Source organism: Lycium barbarum, chromosome 10 (genome assembly GCF_019175385.1).
Source record: "Lycium barbarum isolate Lr01 chromosome 10, ASM1917538v2, whole genome shotgun sequence".
Lineage (NCBI taxonomy): Eukaryota > Viridiplantae > Streptophyta > Magnoliopsida > Solanales > Solanaceae > Lycium > Lycium barbarum.
In genome coordinates, this window is record NC_083346.1 from 2118074 (window position 1) to 2141137 (window position 23064).

General features: G+C 32.5%; 1 protein-coding gene across 1 annotated transcript; it reads right to left on the bottom strand.

Moving 5' to 3' along the window:
- Positions 1–1620: 1620 nt before the first annotated feature.
- LOC132614854 (uncharacterized oxidoreductase At4g09670-like) lies at positions 1621–4149 on the bottom strand. Its single transcript, XM_060329406.1, has 2 exons — positions 3546–4149; positions 1621–2299 (listed from the first exon to the last, which is right to left on the bottom strand). The coding sequence occupies exons 1-2, from the start codon at positions 4014–4016 to the stop codon at positions 1682–1684; spliced, it is 1089 nt and encodes a 362-aa protein (XP_060185389.1). The 5' UTR covers positions 4017–4149; the 3' UTR covers positions 1621–1681.
- Positions 4150–23064: the final 18915 nt, after the last annotated feature.

Genomic DNA, 23064 nt, shown 5'->3' on the forward strand with positions numbered 1-23064 from the left:
TCTTGTTTTTTCTTTTTCAAAATAGTGTTTGATGCCTCCAAAGGAATTGTATGGTACTTATTCTCTGTAAATTCCAAGGGTTGAAGTTGTTGGGATTGAAATTCCCAGGTTTGAAGGTGTCACGCAGATGCTAACAAAGCAAGCCTTGAATGACTATAAATAGAGGTGGTTTTATGGGTTCGGGATTTTAGTTCTTTTAAGTTATTGAGTTCAATATTTAGTAAATTGTACATAAGTTAATGGTTCTTTTAAAGACAAATGTAGAGTTTGGACCAAAGTTATTGAGTTTGACTAAACTTATAAGCTATGAGACGATCCAAGAAAAATATACTAATCACCACACAAACGAGTATAAAAATATTGAGAGAAATTTCTCCTCCTGCTCTAGACCCCCAATGCCTAACCACTACATTGTGGATGTTATTGTTGTAAAGTGAAAGGAGAGATCTTCAAAAGTCCAAAACCTTTTCTCCCAAAAAAGAAAAAGTAGCAAGTCATTTGATGATTTACAAGCTCAATACTAGTATAGCAGAAACCTTTCACTCCTGGAGTGCTCATCTCGATCAAGGCAAAGGTCCATACCATTGTTTTAAAAGGCAGTGTTAGGACTCGCCCCGGGGCTCGCCTCGGGGCAGGGCAGTGGCAAAACGCCCTGGGGCTAACGTGCGGGGCTTAGTTCCTATGAAGCTTACGCCCTAAGCGCCCAACCATACGCCTTAAACACGCCTAACGCCCAACGCCCAGGGCTCGCCTAACAGTTCTTACACAAATTATATTTTAAATTCCTTAATTAAAATCATTCACCCTCATAATTGTTTAACAAAATAATGATACTTAATAGTTTTTCATCTATAGAAATAGAAGATTGGGTGTAACTCATATAACAAGTCGTAGTATTGGATATTTACTATTTGAGAACGTCGTGTGGGTGAATATCACTTATTTTTTAAAAAAAAAACACATAGCGGAATTGTACATTTTCATTTGTCATTGGTCATAAGTCCTATGTATCAGAATTATCATATAATTTTATTTTTTGTTCATGAAGAAGTTATGTTTTAATTGTAATATTGATAGATTTTATTGATTATTTGCTTATAGGGAGATAAAATGAATAGTATGATAGTAATAGTGTTTTAAGAAACTGTGTTTTTTTCCGTGTTTGAAAGTTAAAATGTTAGAATTGTTTTGCATTTCATAATAGCTTTTATTGCATTGTATTGTTTATACTTGTAAAATTATGTTATATATAATTATAAGTTATAAGCGGTGTATAATGGGCTTTGATCATTTTTTGTGAGGATCAAGCGCGCGCGCGCGCGCTCACACACACACACACACATATACATACATACATACACACACACACATATACATACATACACACACACACACACACACACACACATATATATATATATGTCATTTATTTACAGTTTTCTTTTATTTTTTTATGTAATTTTACCTATTTAAAAATATTTATTGCAATTATATTATTTTAAGAAATACTAAAAAATAAATACCCATGGGGCTTACGCCCCGTGCCTCGAGGCTTACGCCTCGTCGAGGCGTATGTAAAACGCCCCGCCTTACGCCCCCGCCTTTTAAAACACTGGTCCATACAAACACTCTCTTACATATGGACATAATAAGCTGTTTTTTATGTAATGAACATAAACATTTACATATGAACTGGTTGGAAACCGAGGTCTATAGATTTATTCACAGCATCGAGCACGAGTTGAGTGAGTCTGCTAGTACGAGGCCATTTGCTCTCCGGTTTGCTTTTCAACACTTCAATAGCCTTAACCAAGCTAGCAAATTCTTGAATCATAAAAGCCTCTTGTGGCAACTCAGAACTTACTTCAACTACCTGAGGTTTCATGTTCCATCCGATATGAAGATCCACAAACTTAGCACCAGAAGTGAAGTTGAACGAAGCAGAATCCTCATCAAACGGGATAATAAAGTCATAGAGATAACACGTCCCGTTAGAGCCATAAATTTTCAAGTCCATTGTCTCGTGTGAAACAAATGAGCAGTAAAATGTAGCAACAGTTTCCTCTTTTTCCCAATATAAAGAGGCACTACATGTCAAGATAACTCCAGCTGAGTTTCTTGCTACATTAGGCAGTGCAGTTACAGTTGTTGGCGGATTTTGGTTCATGGCCCACAATATCCCCCCAATGCAGTACCAGCCCGCGTCTCCTAGTGCCCCGAGGGCATCCAAGTCTGGCTTTACTCTGATGTTATTTTCAAGAAATTCTTGGCCCGGTGAATATGATGATGAGCTGTGGATCTTACCCAAAAAAAAAGGCACTTGTATAGATTAGTTTAGATAATCATCAATAACATTTTTGGAACAAAACCTAAACACAAAAGGATTTTATAGAATCATGAATGAAGCTGCATATCCTTATTTTATAGAAGCATATATCAGACTATCTGGAATGCCATTGACCCCCTTAATTTTCAAGCTACATAAAAGTGAAAATGCATAACGAAATGGTGCTCTGGAATAAACTGGTAATAGCACGAAATTAAACCTCCATAAACTAAGAACAGAGCTATTGTAAATTCCACAATTTGGTCATATCCTGGCATGGCTAGATGTTTATCTAGAGTGCAATCACAATTAGGTATCATAGTATTGTCTGATCCATAAGGATAGGAAGAAACCGCTAAATGATCAACAAAAGCAATAGTCATAAAAGGCCGTCGCCTTTGTAAATATCTAATGAACTTTAAGCCACTGTGGTAAATAAGGTAATGGACCATAATTAAACCATAATCTTCTCCAGATAAATGTACCAAACATCTAAAGTACAAAGGGGCTCTTGAAATACTAGTGACATTTCTAAACCAGACTAAATTCTTTTCCCTTTTAATATGCTGAACATCAGTCCTTTGGATCATCAAACTATCAAAAAGATGGGATGAACAAAGGACAATGGTAAAAAATAAATTCTATACTCAAAATATTATATTTTTGCCTTTCTTTATATTTTGGATCATTCATACTCTTGCCATAACTAACTCATTTCGTATTTGTCCTTGATCCTAATGGAGATCCAACCTAGAGTATAAGGAAGGGTAACTCTAAACCATCAATAGTACAAAGGTAAATTTGGACCTTTCCTTCAAATTGTTTTGACACATCCAAGCCACCCAATCCACACCCATAGTGGAACTCCATTATGAGATTTCTGCTAACAACAACGATATAAATGGCCTCAAAGTATAACATACCATAAAATTAAGATATTGTATAATGGAGGGTTAAAGTTTGAACCTTTTTCCCAGGAATTAAAGCACCCTCTACCTAAATACTCGGCTTTTGCCTGTGACAAGGTCTGAATCTGTGATGTGCGCCTAAACACACATCACAAGCTAAGCTCTTACCACTAGTCCAAATACCCCCAAATAGGACACAATTTGCTAAAGATAAGGATATGAATAACTCTCAAGTATAACAGAGGTAAAACTAAGATATAGCATAATTCTAAATTTGAACATTTTACTATGACTAAAGTACTAAAACTTACTGCTTTGACTTGTCCAAATAGCTTAGGATCACTAAGCAACTCCTTTAATTTACCAGTTCTTGGATGATGATACCACATACTAGCATCCATAAACTGGACCCCATTTTTCTCACAAGCATCAAGAATCTTATCCAACTCAGTTACATTCAAAGCAGTTGGTTTTTCCAACAACAAATGCTTCTTTTTTTCAGCAGCTAAAATTGCCCAATGAAGGTGAAAACTAGTAGGTAAAGGCATATACACTGCATCAACAAAAGGGTCATCAAGAATTTCATTATAACTTCCATAAATCTTTAAAGAATCTGATAATAAATTGTTCTTGATTGCAAAGTTCTTGGCTTTTTCAATTGAACGACTTGATATAGCATAAAGTGTTGAATTTGGAGATAAATTAATGGCTCTTGATACTTTTCTTGCAATCTCTGCACATCCTATGATGCCAAAACGAACTGGTTTTTCATCTTTAGACATTTTAATTTGCTGCTGCTACTAATTTTATTCTTTTTTGGTTGATGAAACTTGAGTAAAAGTATAGTTGGGTATTAAAGGTGAATGAACTGGTGATATAGAGAAAACTAGGTGGCATAGGCTAAGCCACAAGTACCAAATGAAAATTTAATAAGTACTTAAATTATAGGTGAAATACATGGTTCATTTAGATTATCCATTTATGGCCTATCTTAATTGATTAGTTTGCTGCATTTACTTTGCTTCACAGTGCTCATCTATATTATTCTGTCGTGACATCTTTAATAATTCTTTCCATCTTTGTCTAACTTTTTGTCTTGCTCTTGAGCCAAGGATCTTTCAAAAAATAACCTTTGTACCTTCTATAGTTGAGTTAAGGTCTGTGTACACTCTACCCTCTCCAGACCCCACTTATAAATTACATTGTGTTGTTATTATTGTTGCTCCCTATCTCAATTGAGTACTTGAATATATAAGATAAAGGTTTCTATAGATATTTCCGGTTCAAATTTTGAATATATTTTTTTTGTGCGTATTCTCAAATATTTATTACGTAGCTAAATTAACTACATAAAATATGTCAATTGGGTTTTCATCTTTCTACATTTTAATTTGTTGCTGCATTTTTTTTTTTTTGGTTATAATTAACAACATTAAAGATAAACTATTTTTGAATGAAGATGATCATTTAATTTGTGGCTACCTCAAAGACTGCTTCGTTGGGTTTTCATTAGTTTGTTGTGTTTGAGAAATGACTGTGTTACTTATTACAATTTATTAGTCTCAATTGTTTTTGGTTGTACGTTGTGCTTGCTATGGCTACAAGGTGTATTCTCCTGTTTAAAATTGTTCAAAATGTTTTAGAACCCATTGGAACATTAGAGCACATCCCCCGCCCCGGTGAAACAAAGACCCAACAGAACAGAAAGCACCAATGGCTACAAAACAATGTGTGTCTGGCATTCTCACACCAGTTTTATGCCTTCACCAAGATATTAACAAATTCTTTAGCTATATTGCTCGTCTGTTTCTTACTTGGCGCCACTGCCAACTGCAGAGTAATTTCAGTTTATTCAATTATGAGTAGCAAATAGCTGATAGAAGAAATCAAAAAATAATTCCTCTTGTAAAATAAGAGCAATAGAAGACAAGAAGCATAGACAAAGATGTCAAAAGGAGAAAGAGTTTCTTCTTATTTCAAGTGTTTCAAATTTCTTCGCATAATGTGAGAACACGAGGAAGTTGTAGTCATCCTAAGATTTACAAAACTTAAGTGAAATAGATACATGAATTAGTAATATCAATCAAAACGGCCGGCAGCAGCTCTGAGGGAGCCCCTTAGCATTGTTGTAGCAGACGCTCGAAGAAGAGAGATAGCTTCATCAATGGCCAATGCATCCACCGAGCCTTCCAGGAGAAGCTTTTCGTTCTCCAGCTCCTCAATCAACTGAGCAGTGTTGGCCAAGCCAATAGCCTCAGGGACATCACTCCCAGCAGGGGCATCTTTTTCAGAAAAAAGAATAGTGCTAAGAAATATTTTAACATATGAGTACAAAAGTCACTGATAACAAACGAAACAAAAGTCTTAATAGGGGCACCATTCTCAGCAGCAATAGGGGCATCATTCTCAGCAGTAGCAACATCTTTCTCAGCTTCAAGGGCATCTTTTTCAGCAAAGACTTGTGTTAAGAAATATTTAATACAAGAGTACTGCAGTAGGGAATTTAAATTTTATCTATGTGGATAGTGCCGTTTTAATTGATTTTGTGGCATTTCTTCCGCCTTATCACTTTGGGTGGATTTTGACGATTAAGGCTTGGTTTAAGAGCTATTAGTGCACCTTAACTCGGAAATTGTTTCCATTGTGCCACATATTCCTTTCTAATGTGGAACTTTCTATTTCCCCCACCCGGACATGTTGGGCCCGTGTTTAAGCACGGGCCTTAGCCTATCTTAGTTTAAGAATAAGAGTATGTCTCAAAAGTAGCTATGGAAAGGTCTCTTTCATGTTTTCCCTCATCTGACTTGTTTTTCCTCTCTTCTTTATGTGTGTCATGTTTAGTCCTTTTGCCCAAAATTTAATGTGCAAAATTAAACAAGTTTTGATTTTTGACTATACCCACTGATTTGACTTGAGAAATGTTGTGTCAACCAAGTGTTTTAAAAGGCGGGGCGTAAGGCAGGCGTTTTACATTTGCCCTGACGAGGCGTAAGCCCCGAGGCATGGGGCGTAAGCCCTACGGGTATATATTTTTAGTATTCGTAAAATATTATAATTACAATAAATATTTTTAAATAGGTAAAATTACATTAAAAAAATAAAAGAAAACTGTAAATAAATTATAATAGTAACATTAGTATTTATATTAGTGAGGATCAATTCAAGTCAATATGATATTAGTCATGTGTTTTAAAGACATTACCTAGGATGTTATTATAAAAACTTTATTTAATAATATGAAGATTTGAGTAGTTTAGTTCAAAGTTTTAAAACGTAGATAGTGTTTTTTCTTTCTTTTGTTATATATATTTTGTACTTCTTTTTACAATCTTCAATATTATTATAATGACTAATGTCCTTAACTTTTATAAGCTGTCTCATATTGATTTGATACTTGTCTATGATCCCTGAGACGTTATTTAATATAGTTCATAATGATATTCAAAGAGCCACTAGGATGGCTAATGTTCTTGATTTTCAGAAACTATTTTATTATGTCTTGATACGTGTATATAATCCTTGAGGTTCTATTTTTATGTAATCCACAGCGACATTCGAAAGGTATTTGATATGACTATTATCTTGGTTTTCAAATGATGATTCGTTTTGATTATTCTATTGAGTCTCAGATATGATTTAATTTGCATATGATCAAAAAAAAAATATAGAAATTCTAATAATATGTCCAAATAAAATTTCAAACTTCATATCATCATGATTCATCTATTTTAAATTGATAACTTTCTGTTTTGTCCTTTTTCCCGATTTTCGCAAGACGTGCCTATTAACCATGATTTGCCACTAATAAACTTGAGTTGAGGACAAAGCACGTTCTTCAAAAATGTGCTTATGCTGATGCCTCTTTTATCTTTTTTTAATTCCCTAAAAGTTTATTCATGTTTTGACAATTGCCTCCTAATATTATTTTTATTTTTTTTAGAATTAAAATATCATTCAACTATTTTTATTTTTCTCAAAAAATACTAAACATTACAAAATCCTCCTTCTCTCCTAGTTGACATGCCATGTCACAATAAAATTTTATTTTTTTAATAATAAACTTATGAAATAATTTTTAAGACCTCCCGCCAAATTTGCCTTTATAACACTTAATTCTCTTTACACTAGCCTCCCTTATTTTGATTCTTTTGTAACCAAACTATTTTTAAATACTAAAAAATATTTATGTTGCTAATATACCCTTTTGTAACCTTATTTATAATGTATAAAATTTTGACAATAATAGTTTCTCATTGATCATAACATTTTTCCTAATTCATAACTATCTAATTTTATAGATAAAAGTGCTAGTTTTTTTGTTGTCCTTGAAAATTTTAATCTAGAACGCTAAGAGAAACTTGAACCACAAAATTCATCGGTAAAAATTTTTGGGGCCTCAAAAGTTTGAGGGTCTAAAACAAAAGCTTTACTAGCCTCACCCTTGAGCCATCCCTGCTTACAACTTGCAATTATATATAACATAATTTTGCAAGTATAAACAATACAATGAAATAAAAGCTATTATGTAATACAAATCAACTTAAACATCTTAACTTTTCAAACAATGAAAAAATCACATTTTCTTAAAACAATATTACTATCATACTCCCTCTGTTTCAATTTGTTTGAACCTATTTCCTTTTTAGTCCGTGCCAAAATGATTGACCTTTTTCCTAATTTGAAAACAAATTCACTTTATGAATGATTTACAGCCACACAAATTTTCAAGGCTTATTTTGAACCACAAGTTTCAAAAGTTTTCCCTCTTTCTTAAATGTCGTGTCCAGTCAAATAGGTTCATATAAATTGAAACGGAGGGAGTACTATTCATTTTATATCAATAAAATTTATCAGTATTATAATTAAAATGTAATTCCTTCATGAATAAAATGAAAATTACTTTCAAATAGCGAAATAATAAAATATGATAATTTTGATATATAGGACAAAAGACCAATGACAAGTGAAAATGTACAAATCGGCTATGTATTTTTAAAAAAAATATTAAGTGATATTTACCCTCACGATATTCTCAAATAGTAAATATGCAATACTACGACTTGTTATTTGAGTTACACTCAATCTTTTTATTTCTATAGATGAAAAACTATATATTAAGTATCATTCATTTGTTAAAGAATTATAAGGGTCAACGATTTTAAATAAAGAATTTAATATATAAATTGTGTAAGAACTGTTAGGCGAGCCCCGAGCGTTGGGTGTTAGGCGTGTTTAGGGCGTACAGTCGGGCGCTTAGGGCGTAAGCCTCACAGGAACTAAGCCCCGCACGTGAGCCCCGGGGCGTTTTGCCAGTGCCTCGCCCTGAGGCGAGTTTTGAAACTGCCTTTTAAAACACTGGTGTCAACAAAGTAAGAGTTAAGGGTATTTGGCATATTGTTAAGTCATTAATCTGGACTTAGGAACTAAAGGTGCATTTTTATCATTAGGGTTATTTAGGACCATTTGAGGTGAACGGTTAGAAAAAGAGATGATTATTATGATGCACAGAATGAAGTTCGATATACCACTCCTGTATACTGCCTGTGCTTTGTTTCTTTTATATGGATCTGCTGTCTGCATGATATACAACGAGTATACTGTGTATACATGAGTTCTGCATATGTTCTAGTATGGTATATCTTGTATACCTATAGGATGGTTTAATTTTGGTTAAGTATGATTATTAAATGGGGTAATTGGCTGCCATGAATGTTTATAAATTTAGAGTCCCATTCGGGCTCGATGCCTCAAGATTAGCATAAGCCGGCCCATTTCATGCCTTTGTTTATCTTTGGTCCTGTCTCTTTAGTTTATACTGCATGGGCCTGTTTCTCATTTGAGTGCTTTTGCTATTTTCTTGTGCCTGCTTCTAATCGATTGTTATCATTGTTGGGGCTGCTAGTTGTATGCATGTGTGTGAATAAATCAATTGAGTGCTATGTGTTTTGTTTGTTTAAGTATGATTAGTTATGTAAGTTTTCTCATTCTAGACACTTACTAAACCCCATATCCCTTTCTTTTCTCCTCCCCTTTCGAGCTCCCGTGATGGGGAAAATCCTTGCATAATCTTGGTTGGGCCTGAGGTCCAACATGTCATCCGATCGAGTCAAACCTGCAATATGGCATGAAAAGAAAGCTAAGATGAAAGGGAAGCTAATATTGGAAGCATTGAAGGCTAGCAATGAGTGAAAATTGCATATTTGGGCCGATGGGCTTAGTACACCCATCGGCCCACTGCTTTTTTTTATATCATTTGTATTTTTATGTATTCTTGTAAACATATGTGTTAATGAAACCCTTATAGTCGAACCTAGTTGAAAACCTTGGCAAAACGATGATAACGTCATTTAGAACGGTTAGGATTACGATTTTTAAAACTAAGCTCGAGAGGGTAAAATGATTTAAAGATTACTTGATTATTTTTACGAACTTTAATCAAGTAGGTTTAAAAATTGGTTTAAGTTTACCTTTCTATTTCAAATGGTTTTAAACTTGAAACTCTTTCAAAAAGGAAAGGCAATTTGACTTGGCTTCTTTCTTTCCAAAAATAAGTTCGTCTTTTCCAAAACATATGAATTCCTTTCATAAACCTCTAAAGTTAAATGGTTTAAATGATACATCTTTTAATAAAAAATGTTGTCTTTCAAATTCAAACAGGGAAGATCTCTTTAAAAACCAAGGTTCGGATAATGGTTTTGGGCCATGTAGCATAGAGTGTCGGTATAGGCAGATAGTAATGGATGACCACTAGGAGAAATGTAGTTCTGAATTTCCTTACATCCAAAATCCTTACATTGACCCGAAATTCAAAACATCCCCAAATCAAAACATAACCGCTAGCTTGCACCTGATAATTGAGATTAAGAGAAGCGACAACTAGGAAGCTTAGATTTTAAGCTTTTTATCTCCTGCTGGTGTTGAAAATTTTGAATATTTTGAATTTCATCTGATTCAAAGTGAGACTCAAAATTGAATTAATTTTTGTATGAAAATTGTATACAATTTTAAGCTTTGAGCGAGATATACACATTTCATACACAAATTTTCATATCTATTTTGTAAGAAATTTACTAGTATATATTTTGTAAACTGAAAAGTATCGTCATGTTTTGTAAATACACTCTATTCTTATGTGTATATAGGTTATTCTCCCTATTTTAAAAGCACTTTAAACTTGCCAAACACCAAAACTAGAGCCGTCAATATGGGTTTGGCCCTTAAGGCCAACCCAGCCTGGCCCGCTATTGGGATAGGGTTGGGTTAAGATTATTCAAGCCCATTTAAAAGAAGTTTATAAGCCCAGCTCAAGTTATCCCACAGCCCCTTGAGGCTTGACTGAGGCTAGCCCGAGGCCAACCCTTGGACCAAAAGACTATTTAATTTAAATTTAAATTAATAGATAATTGTGAAAAAGAAGTAAAAACTAGAAATAGTGACTACCGAATAGTCTTAGTTTTGTACACAATACTTTATTCATTTAGTGTTAAATTCTAATCACCAAATATAAAAGTTGCATTCATAATTGTGATTTAATTTGAATTCAAAATTTAAGAGAAAATTATGAAGGAAAAAAAAAAGTAAATCCTAGGAATACTAATTACTGAATAAGTTTTAGTATCTTACACAATAAACTACTCATTTAGTGTTAAATGCCTACAACTAAAATGTCGAATCACCAAGTATAAAAGTTGCATCCATCATGAAAATATCCAAACACTTGTTCGTTATTTCTACTCTAAATCGATTACACAGCGTTACTCAAATTTAAAGAGGCAATATTTTTAAGTGAATTCAAATATTATTGATTTTTTGAAATGTAGTTATTTCATAATATTTAACTAATTAAAGTTGCATATGAATGTGGATGAAGATGAAGATGTTAATTAAGACAACTTTATCACAAACGAATTCAAATGTGCTGATGATGAATTGGTGTTGAATAAACTATAAATTGTCGTTGAATTATGTACTTTCATATAATCATATGTTAGAAATGCTAACAAATCAACATACTTATATTACAAAGAATTTTTATTATAAAAAAGGGAAAAGGGTCAAAAATGCCACTGAACTATTCGAAATAGGCCACTTATACCCTCCGTTAATTTTTCGGGTAAAAAATACCCCTCTGGTTAACGACTGGCCACTTAATCCGATGTGGGAAGACGAGGGGGGATTGATGTAAAAATAAAAAAAATACCAAAAATTTTAATTTTCTTTTAGGGGGGGAGGGGCGGGGGAGGGGGGTGGCTGGTGAAAAAACAAAAAAAAATATCAAAACTTTTTTTTATTTTTTTTAGGGGGGTGGGGTAGGGTGGGTGAAGGGTGGATGGTGAAAAAAGAAAAAAATTTAAAACTTTTGTCAAAAAAAAAAAATTTGAGGTGGGGGGAGGAATACCCCTGAACTATTCAAAAGGCTGACGTGGTCGTCCACGTGGATAATTTTTTCCACGTGGCACTGCCACATCGGATTTAGTGGCCAGCCATTAACCAGAGGAGTATTTGTGGCCACATTTGGTAACGGTGAAGGTATTTTTTACCCGAAAAACTTAGCAAAGGGTATGAGTGACCTATTTTGAATAGTTCAGGGGTATTGTTGACCCTTTTCCCTAAAAAAATAAAAAAAGAATGAAGGGTTAGCCCGCCTCAACCCGCGACCCTTATATGGCTGGGCCCTTGCGAATGAACGATCGGCCCGCTCCAGCTCATCAAATTTCTTGACCCGCAAGGCTTGAGTTAGAGCGACCCGTTTTGAAAACTCTACTAATACAAAGTGGAAAGGGATTTGAAGCCCATCCAAATCACGATTGAATTATAAGGTGCAACCATAGTAGAGATAGAGAAACCCCAGCAAGCAAGCAGTTCCAAATCCAAAAAGGACGAGCCAAAGACTGAGTCTTTTCAATCTCAATTAATTGCAAAAGATTGAGTCTTGTTTCAATCTCAGTTAATTGCAAAAGATTGAGTCTTTTTTCAATCTCAGGTAATTGCAAAAGATGAAGCAGAAAAAGAAGAATGAGGGAAAGTTAGCAAATAGTAGCATTTGTGCTCCAAAGATACAGAAGAAGAAGAAGAAAACAAAAAAGGCTAATCAACTTATTGTTTGCAGTGCGCCCCAAAAGCTTAATCAGATCTCCAGAGGTATCTGTTTTGTTTTCCTCTCTCTAATTTGCTTCTTTTTTTTAATGACATGGAACTTGTTGCCGCTACCCTTTTTGGGTGCCCATAGGGTAAATTCAACTCTGTGCAATAGCTTGCAAATCACATAAAAGAGTTAACCCGCACTAGGCAAGCCCCATGCTCAACCAATTGAACCATCCTTGCGGGTCTCTATCTTGCTTTATTAAACCAACCACTTTTTTTTTTTTAAATTAAACCAGGCATGTGCGTTGCGGAGCCATCAAATGATGATAAAACAGACCAGATGGACGATGATCGGAGGAGGGTAAGTTGTGTTACTTACAATTGAGTTTGTTACATGCTTGGTCCCAGGTTGGTTATAATTAGCAACATTAGAGATAAACTATTTTTGAATGAGGATGATCATTTAATTTATGGCTACCTCAAAAACTACTTCATTGGGTTTTCATTAATTTGTTGTATTTGAGAAATGACTGTGTTACTTATTACAATTTATTAGTCTCAATTGTTTTTGGTTGGACGTTGTGCTTGCTATGGCTACAAGGTGTATTCTCCTGTTTTAGAACCCATTGGAACATTAGAGCACATCCCCCGCCCCGGTGAAACAAAGACCTAACAGAACAGAAAGCACCAATGGCTACAAAACAATGTGTGCCTGGTATTCTCACACCAGTTTTATGCCTTCACCAAGATATTAACAAATTCTTTAGCTACATTGCTCGGCTGTTGCTTACTTGGCGCCACTGCAGAGTAATTTCAGTTTATTCAATTATGAGTAGCAAATAGTTGATAGAAGAAATCAAAAAATAATTCCTCTTGTAAAATAAGAGCAATAGAATACAAGAAACATAAACAAAGATGTCAAAAGGAGAAGAGTTTCTTCTTATTTCAAGTTTTTTAAAATTCTTCACATAATGTGAGAACACGAGGAAGTTGTAGTCATTTTAAGAGTTACCAAACTTAAGTGAAATAGATACATGAATTAGTGATATCAATCAAAACGGCCGGCAGCAGCTCTGAGGGAGCCTCTTAGCATTGTTGTAGCAGACGCTCGAAGAAGAGAGATAGCTTCATCAATGGCCAATGCATCCACCGAGCCTTCCTCAAGGAGAAGCTTTTCGTTCTCCAGCTCCTCAATCAACTGAGCAGTGTTGAACAAGCCAGAAAAAAGAATAGTGTTAAAAAATATTTTAACATAGGAGTACAAAAGTCACTAACATAGAGGCATCTTATTCAAGGGTTTAGTGACTTTTGTACTCCTATGTTACTATTTTTTTTTCTGAAAAAAATGCCCCTGCTGGGAGTAAAGTCCCTGAGGGTGTTGGCTTGTCCAACACTGCTCAGTTGATTGAGGAGCTGAAAAACGAAAAACTTCTCCTTAAGGAAGGCTCGGTGGATGCATTGGCCATTGATGAAGCTATGTCTCTTCTTCAAGCGTCTGCGGGCTCCCTCAGAGCTGCAACCGGCCGTTTTGATTGATATTACTAATTCATGTATTTATTTCACTTAAATTTTGTAACTCTTAGGATGACAACAACTTCCTCGTGTTCTCACATTATGTGAAGAAATTTGAAGCAACAACTGGGAGGGCAAAAACGTGAGGAGCATATGAAGACAGAGTTTGTTACAAATAGCTGTAGTAGCAGAGCAGTAGGCATCATTACTGAATTGAGTATTTTCCTCATCCCCTTTTCTAGTCTATCTCTCACGCCTCTAATCTTCTTCTTCTCATCCCTCTGTTCAACCTTCAGTGGTTTCCCCTATCCTTACTTTAAGTTTTATTGTAATTCCTTGTTGAGTGTTTGGAATACTAATATTACCAAGTTGTGTTGGAATCTGGTTATTATTTGCTTCATATGGTGTTTATCTCATATTTTGCAAGAACAGCAGTAACAGAAAACAAAAGTCTTACTCTCCTCATCTTTAAAAACAGCGCAGGAGGGGCATCATCCTCAGCCGCAGGAGCATCTTTCTCAGCTTCAAAAAAAATAGACTCAATATCTCCAAAAGTCTTACTCTTAACAGAATTCTTACGAGATAAAACAAAAGCCCTACTCTAAATTCACTGTTTATCTCATGTTTTGCAAGAACAGCAGTAACAGAAAACAAATGTCTTACTCTCCCCATCTTTTAAAACAGCAGGAGGGGCATTAATCTCAGCCGCGGAACATCTTTCTCAGCCACAGGAGAAAGATTCCCCTGTGGCTGAGAAAGATGTTCCTGCGGAAATAAAACAAAAGACCTACTGTAACGTCACTGTTTACTCAATCGCTGATTCAAAAATTTCCCATGATAACCAATTGCAAGAACACGTATGAAAACCGACCAAAGTATGAATCGAGCGTACAATCGCTGCAATCTGCAGGAACATCACCGCTCGAACATGCTTTACAAGTCATTTTAGGGTTAAGCAAAAAAAATTTAGGATATAAAGGATAATTTTCATTACGGAATAATAGTTGGTTTTATATATAGAGAGATTTTGGGGTTTAACTGAGCCAGAATGTTATGCTGGTGATAAATGGGTCAGAAGAGGGTTTGGTTTACATATATGCTAGCACAAACACTAAGAGGTCGTTTTGTAGGTAGACAAAATATCCCAGGATTAGGATGGACTAATTCAGGAAATGGGATAATTTCAGAATTAACGGAATAAATCTCATCTTTAAATTTGAGGTGTACTTCATATTTTGTTTCGTACAAAATATAAATTTATCCCTTCTAACAAAAATGATACAAAATTTATCACTAACATGATACAAAATTAATCATTATAATGGGATATCACAGCGAATACCGTGTACCAAAACAACCCCTAAAATAAATACCGTGTACGAAACGACCCCTAAAGACATGGTAGATGAACTTAGGTGCCGTTTGGCCATAAATATCAAAAACAAATTTACTTTTTTAAAATTTTTGAAGTACATCTCAGATCTTGCATAATTGCTAAAAAAAAAGGATTATAAAAGAATAAAAAAGAAAAAATATGAATAGATTTGACATTATAGAATGATTTAATAGCAAAAAGCCACAATTTTAATTATTTAAGAGATGAATTAGAATAAACTTGAATTGATTAAGAGCCTGTTCGGATGGACTTTCAAAAAAAGTACCTTATAATCAGATCTAGTATAATCGCTAACAAAAAAGGGATTATAAAAGAATGGAAAAGAGAAAATATGAATTGATGCATCATAAAAAGGTCTGATAGCAAAAAAAATGAAAACTTTAATAATTTAGCAGATGAAACTTGAATTAATTAAACATCATGAAAAAGAGTTACTAGTACAAAAACTCAAAAGAACTTGATAGATTTAGCAGATGAATTTGGTATATCTCAAATCCAGTATAATAGCTAACAAAAAAAGGATTATAAAAGAATGAAAAAGAGAAACCATGAACTGATGCATGATAGACAGATTTAATTGCAAAAAAATCAAAACTTCATTTGATTTAAAAGATGAATTAGCATAAGCTTGAATTGACGAACTAATGAAAATTGGAAGAACAGATAGAAAGAGAAGATGAATAGAAAAGTACAAAAGAAGAGAAGTAAATGGGTGGGATATGTATTAAAGGATTGTCAACTAGGGCTTGTGGAGTTTAATGCTCCACGTCAGGAGCTAGTTTTCTTTTTCTTTTCTTTTTTTTAAATTGCATAGTTGATTTCGAAAAAATAGTAATTTAAAATTTCAGGAGGAATTTTTAGAGTATCCTGCTTACTATATTATTATCACCAATTGTTTTAACTTGAACTAAGCAAAATATTTGTAGCCATTTTTAGTCCAAAAAAAATCCATTTTTAGCAAAATAATTTCTAACCTTTTTTTGTCCAAAAGAAATCCATATTCAAGGAAATGATTAACGATATTTACATAGTCAACTTTTTGCATTTTAATTTCACCATGTATTAACGACATCTACATTAAATAATAAACCTTTTAAATTGAATTAACCAGTGGCCTCCACATAAGCAAGGCCCAGTGGTCCCTCTAATGCCATGTGGCCTCCACATAAGGTATTAAACGGCTAAAACACGCGCTTGGCGTGAAGAAGCATGTGCTTTCCCACGTACCCATTCTCTTAATTTAAAAAATAGCATCTCAACAATCAGATCCGAAATCCAATACAGTAAATATACTTTACCTACTTAAGCGGCGGCATCTTGGGACCACAACTTCCTTTTCATTATTTCATTTCTAAATATAATTTACTCCTTTATTTTAAATACTATCAATTTTCCCCCGTTAATTAGGTAATCCCTCCGTCTCATTTTAAGTGTTTTAGTTTGTTTGACACGAAATTAAAAAATAAATGAAAAAATTTAGATTTTATAATCTTAAATTAAAGATGTGTGAGGTTATTTAAATTTTATGATCTCAAACTTGTCTTGCAATTGCAAAATTTATTAAATATAAAATAAGACACTTAAACTAGGACGGACGTAGTAACTTTTTTAAAAATGCCTTTATTTCAACCAGTACATTCATTCCCCTTTTTGAAAATAATTTACACCTTAAAATTTTACTTTTACATAAACCAATTTCCCGATTTAATTTTAAATACTACCAATTTCCCGCCACCACTAAATTAACCTTTTAAAAATGCCTAGAATTCTCCCCAAGTACCCATTTTATTATTTTAAAAAAAAAAAGATAGGATCTCAATTCTAAATGTTTGAAAATAATTTATACCTTTTAATTTTTCTTGAAAAAACACACTTCACCCTTAATTTTAAAAACATTTACTTTTCCCATTTTTAAACATTTTACCCATATTATACTTTCATTTTAATTTACACTAGTATATATATATATATATATATACATATTAATCTTATTATATCGTAATTTGGCTTTATTTGAATTTGTTGAATTATTATTATTGTTTTCAAAATTTGAATAGTCATGTTATTTTTTAATGTAATACACCTAATAACATAATCTCTACAAAATGAAAATAACGGATCATATTAGATGTTGAATAACTTTTATTACGTTCTTTATTCTTATTTCGACAAATTTTAAGAATTGTTTGAATTGTGAAAAATAGAATAAAATTTTAAACTTAAAAAAAAACAGAGTAAGAAAATATATAACTATGTTGTATGAGAAGTGTGTACGGTTTGAATCAGTAAGCTCGCCTCGGTTCGATGAAGGGTCATACGGGGTGATTACTGAAGATCGGTCCGAGAGGTCGGAGGGAACAAACCGAGCCCACACAAGGGGAGTCCGAGAAGATAAGTCTAAATCTGAGAGTTTATCCTCTTACTAATTTATCTCTGAGAATCACGCCCTCAATGGACGGGTTCGATATTTCCGAAACTGTTTATCCACGTTGAAACTTGAATCGTTTAGTTAGTATAGGACTCTAGCACTATAAATATAGATGTAACGGCCCCGTTAGAAGGCATATCCATCTCTTCGAGTTAGCAATTAACATTTGAAAGATTCCTTCATAATAAAGGCCCGATATTAGTAAAGCTTTGTCAGTTTTAGATTATTCTTAGTCCGAGCAAGGAGACAAATCTTTCTCCCACTCGGACCCGTCGTACAGGCTATCTTCTCTTAATTTTATACGTTATTCTTTGCTTTTTGATTATCCGTTTTATCTTGCTAACAAACTCTGTCACATATCCTTTAAATCGCGTACAAATTCAGTTGTTGATCTCTTTCAAAGGGAACAAGAAGCGTAGCAGATACGGATATATAATGCCAAGTGACAATTTAATAAAAAAAATATTATCAATGTAATAATAATAATAATTTGTACTTAGTTTGCTTTGGTTGACTAGTGCTTGGCCATCCTTCCCACGTACCCATTTTCTTTATTTAAAAAATAGCATATCAATAGTCAACAGTCAGATCCGAAACCTTAGGCTCATTTTCCTACACCACTTTACAGTAAGTATATATTTACCTTTAAATACGTGTCGTCACTACTTAAGCGGTTAATTAATTCCCTTTCATTATTTCATTTCTAAATGAATGAAAATAATTTATACCTTAAAATTTTTACTTTCCCCATTTAACACGTTAATTACATAATTAACGCCTAGAATCCTCCCCCGCATTAATTAATTCCCTTTCGTTATTTCATTTCTAAATGGATGAAAATAATTTACACCTTAAAATTTTTACTTTCCCCATTTAACACGTTAATTACGTTATTAACGCCTAGGATTCTCCCCCACATTAATTATTTCCCTTTCATTATTTCATTTCTAAATGGATGAAAATAATTTACACCTTAAAATTTTTACTTTCCCCATTTAACACGTTAATTACGTTATTAACGCCTAGGATTCTCCCCCACATTAATTATTTCCCTTTCATTATTTCATTTCTAAATGGATGAAAATAATTTACACCTTAAATATTTTACTTTCCCCATTTAACACGTTAATTACGTTATTAACGCCTAGGATTCTCCCCCACATTAATTATTTCCCTTTCATTATTTCATTTCTAAATGGATGAAAATAATTAACACATTAATTACGTTATTAACGCCTAGGATTCTCCCCCACATTAATTGAAATTAATTCCCTTTCATTATTTCATTTCTTAATGGATGAAAATAACTTACATCTTAAAATTTTTACTTTCCCCGTCTAACACGTTAATTACGTTATTAAAGCCTAGGATTCCCTCCCACATTAATTAATTCCCTTTAATTACTTTCCCCATCTCAATGGTCATCCGACGGCCGTCATCTAGGCTCATTTCCCTTATCATTAATATACAGTAAACTAGTACAATAATATGACACCAAATTTACTTTACTCATTCCATAATGGTGGACAGACTTTAATATTTTCTGTCCTGCTCTATCACCTACTCTTACTATAGATACTATTCATAGTCAAAGCAACGTCAAAATTACAAACAACTGAATTAAAAAAACTGGAGAAAAAAGTACCATCCAAACAAGTGCTGAACTGTTTAACAGGACAAGAAGGGAGCTGTAAATTTGTAGTTTACTTTGGGACTTTGGGTGACTAGTGCATGTGATAATGGAGTATTCAAATGTGAAAAGAATCTAACCAATTACTCCCTCCGTACTAATTTATGTTATGTGATATTATTTAATTTGACATGAAAATTAAAAAATAAGGAATTTTTTTTTAAATTTATGATTTAAAATAAATTTTAAATATTTATGTTGATGTAAATTAATCTCCTAAAATTAAATTATTACTAAATAAGAAAAGATAATTTTTTTTGAATAAATTAAAAAAATAGTATTATCTAAATTGGGACAAAGAAAATATTTGAAATCCAAAGGACTATACATTGCTTCCCGAGACTCTTTTGCAGTGATAATAATATTGATATGGGTGCAACTTGCAAGCAAGAAGGTAAACACCCAGTACAACTTCAAATAAGTGTGGTAAAGTGAATACTAATATTCTTTTTTTTTTTCTTTCTTAATTCAATTCAAAGTCTTGAATTTACGCTATGTAATAATACTACAAAGCAGTAATGTTATAGACTTATAGCCTTCAGAAAAAATGCCTAGGATTCTCCCCACGTATCCATTTTCTTTATTTTAAAAATAGCATCTAAATGGTCATGACGGCCATCATCTGGGCTCATTTCCCTACCATTAATTAATACAATTACAGTAAATATAAACCTTTTCTAGGAAAATTCAACCACCACATTCATTCCCCTATTTTTTTCAATTCTAAAACAATTTATACCTTTAAATTTTTCTTTAAAAATCAGACTTCACCCTTGATTTTAAAACCATTTACTTGTCCCATTTTTAAACATTTTACCATATTATGCTTTCATTTTAAATTATACGAAGTATACCGTACGATGCGTGGCGGATATAAATATTTATTAATCCAATTATATCGTAATCTAGCTTTATTTGAATTTGCTGAATTACACTATTTGTTTTTTAAAATTTGAATTGTCATTTTTTTTTTATGTAATATACCTAATAACAGATGCTCTACAAAATCAAATGGTGATATGTTTGGTGTGGTCACATTAAAATATTCAGGACAATGATATTTGATTCCATGAAAAGGACAAGTTAATTGCTTATGAAAATTGCGGGTATTTGGTTCTTCTAAATTATTAATGGCCGTGCTTTTTGAATAATCTGAAGCCAATAATGCTTTCTTTAGAAGGCATAGAAAGAAAAAGGAGATTAAAGCAAATCCGTTTTCGAAGAAATTACATTGCTTCGACACATTCTCATTTCATATTATTTTGATTATAATTTTTATTAACATGTAGATACTGATAGATGTTTTTGATTTTTTCATTTCGGTGTTTGGTACTCATTGTTTTTTAATCGGTGTATGATACATGTATTGGAGCTCGAATAAATTTAGATTCGTGGCGGCATGTCCACATCAAGTAAAACGCTCCCTAACAAAAGTGTTTCCATACCCGAATTCGAACCTAAAATTTCTAATTAGGGATAAAGAAGTATTTATCATTCCACGATAACTTTTATGATTAGTAGATACTGATAGATACAAGAATATAAATCTCTTTTTTATCCATTCGTTAGAGTGATTTCTAAGTGAAACCTTTTTTATGTTATCATTACAACTAATATCTAAAGGAAAAGATATGTTATATTTCGGTTCTTGAATTCATATTTGCAAGGTGAAATTTTGCACAATTCTAGCGTATTATACAGCTCACGTTTAAAACTCCTCAAAGAAAAGTAAGTTTACTTTAAGTTCGTTTGGCCAATTTTCCCTCATAATTCATTAGCAATTCAACATTATGATATAACTAGTTTATTGTACGCACTTTGCGCGTGTGCATCGTGTCAATCAATAAAATATGTATACAAAAAATGTCGAAAAATAGTACTTGATGTTAAATAAATGCGACATTTACTTAAATAGTAAAAATAAATACTATTATATTTACACAATAATTAAATTCAATAAATTTATGTTAGCTAAGAACTTTGTTAACTTGAAAAATATATATATGATAATTTTGAAGAATAATTAAATTGGATTTTTTTTCTAATTAATTAACTCTATTTATTTATTCTCAACAAAAAAATGATTTACTTTTTGTTGATTCAAATTTTTAGTAATTAGCTCATCCCAAGATATACATATTTAAGTTTAATAATTCTACTACCCGAAAATAACATTAAAATTCGAAATTGAAAAATAACAATTAAATAGAGATTTTACTTTTTTAAAGAAAAAAGGAGAAAATTTTAAGATATTATGTGAAACAACGATGGATTAGATATTGAAAAGTAGATTTGTTAGTTCTTAGAGATCCTACTTTTCAAACAGCTAAGAGTTAAATGTAATGCAAACTTTTAATAGATTCGTAATGATTAATGATTACGATACGTATTAGGACATTCAAATAAGGATAAAATTTATATAAGGTAATAATGTTAAATTCTTAATAGTAAGACATCCTGCATAGATCAAATTAGGAAATATTCAATAGATTTTTTTTTAATTTAATTTCAAAGTCCTGAATATTAGAAAAATTATTAAATGACTATTTTGTCTATTAAATAATTTTTTAATGAAGGACAAAAAATTCAATTAACATCTTTAAGGTCGTTCGTGCTTTTAATATAGTGTAGATTAGTTTTAAGTCTAGTTTATACGTACGTGCTTGCACGTGTCAATAAATTCAAAAAATTTATACAAAGAAAACGAATTATGTGTGAAGATAGTTCATATTTTCTTATCTAAAAGCTCATTTTATTTAGAAATCCATGTTCCTTACTCTGAAACTATGCACTGGTCCTAGGCCAGTAGAAAAAAAATGACTCAACTAAATGACTATATGAGTATGAACTTGTGGCATATTCGCTGATTAACCTATGTTCAAAAACCAGAATCCTATCTTTTACTTAGTTTCTTGTTAAAGGTCTTCCATTTCACATGTTAAAAAAAATATGATTCTCTTGTATTTTCCTTCATATCCCAAAACCATGACTCTTAAAATATTTTTTCACTGGTTCTTCGTAAAAAAAAAAAAAAAAAAAAGAGAGAGAGAAAAAAAAAAGATATTTCTTCTCTAGTATTATATCAACAAGAGTATATCGTTTTAACAAAAAAATTTACCATGATAGAAGCTCAACCAATAAAAGTTGTGTGAGACTCCACCATTTGTTTGACAAGTGGAATTCTGGGTCTCACACCTTTCTCTCTCTTTTATTCTAATCATCCGCTCTATTATTTTGCCCACTATCCCCATACAACTTAGCACAAATTTTAGTTTTATAATTTTCTCTTCTAAATTAAGCCATGCAATTTCATAGTTCAATCAACAAATATTTAGTTTTCAATAGTAAATTAATTGTTATTTTGTCTTCCAGTTCTCACTCGCTCTTATAAAAAAAAAGGAAGATTTTTTTTCAAAGTTTTTAAGAATATGCTAAACGTATATGTGTATGACGTTAACTTAAATCGTATTCTAAAAATCAAATTTATTAATTGCATTTCTGAAATGCAATTTATAATTGTATATCTAAAAATCACTTTATAAAGTACCAACAAAAATTAATAAAATACTAAAAGTCTTTATATCAGAATATTCTCCGCTTCAAAATAAGTGTCCACTTAGCTTTTTTATTTTAGTTCAAAATAAGTGTTTACTTACATTATCAAGAAAGCATTGACTTTATTTTTCAGTTTTACCCCTATTTACTCAAGGCAATAAATAG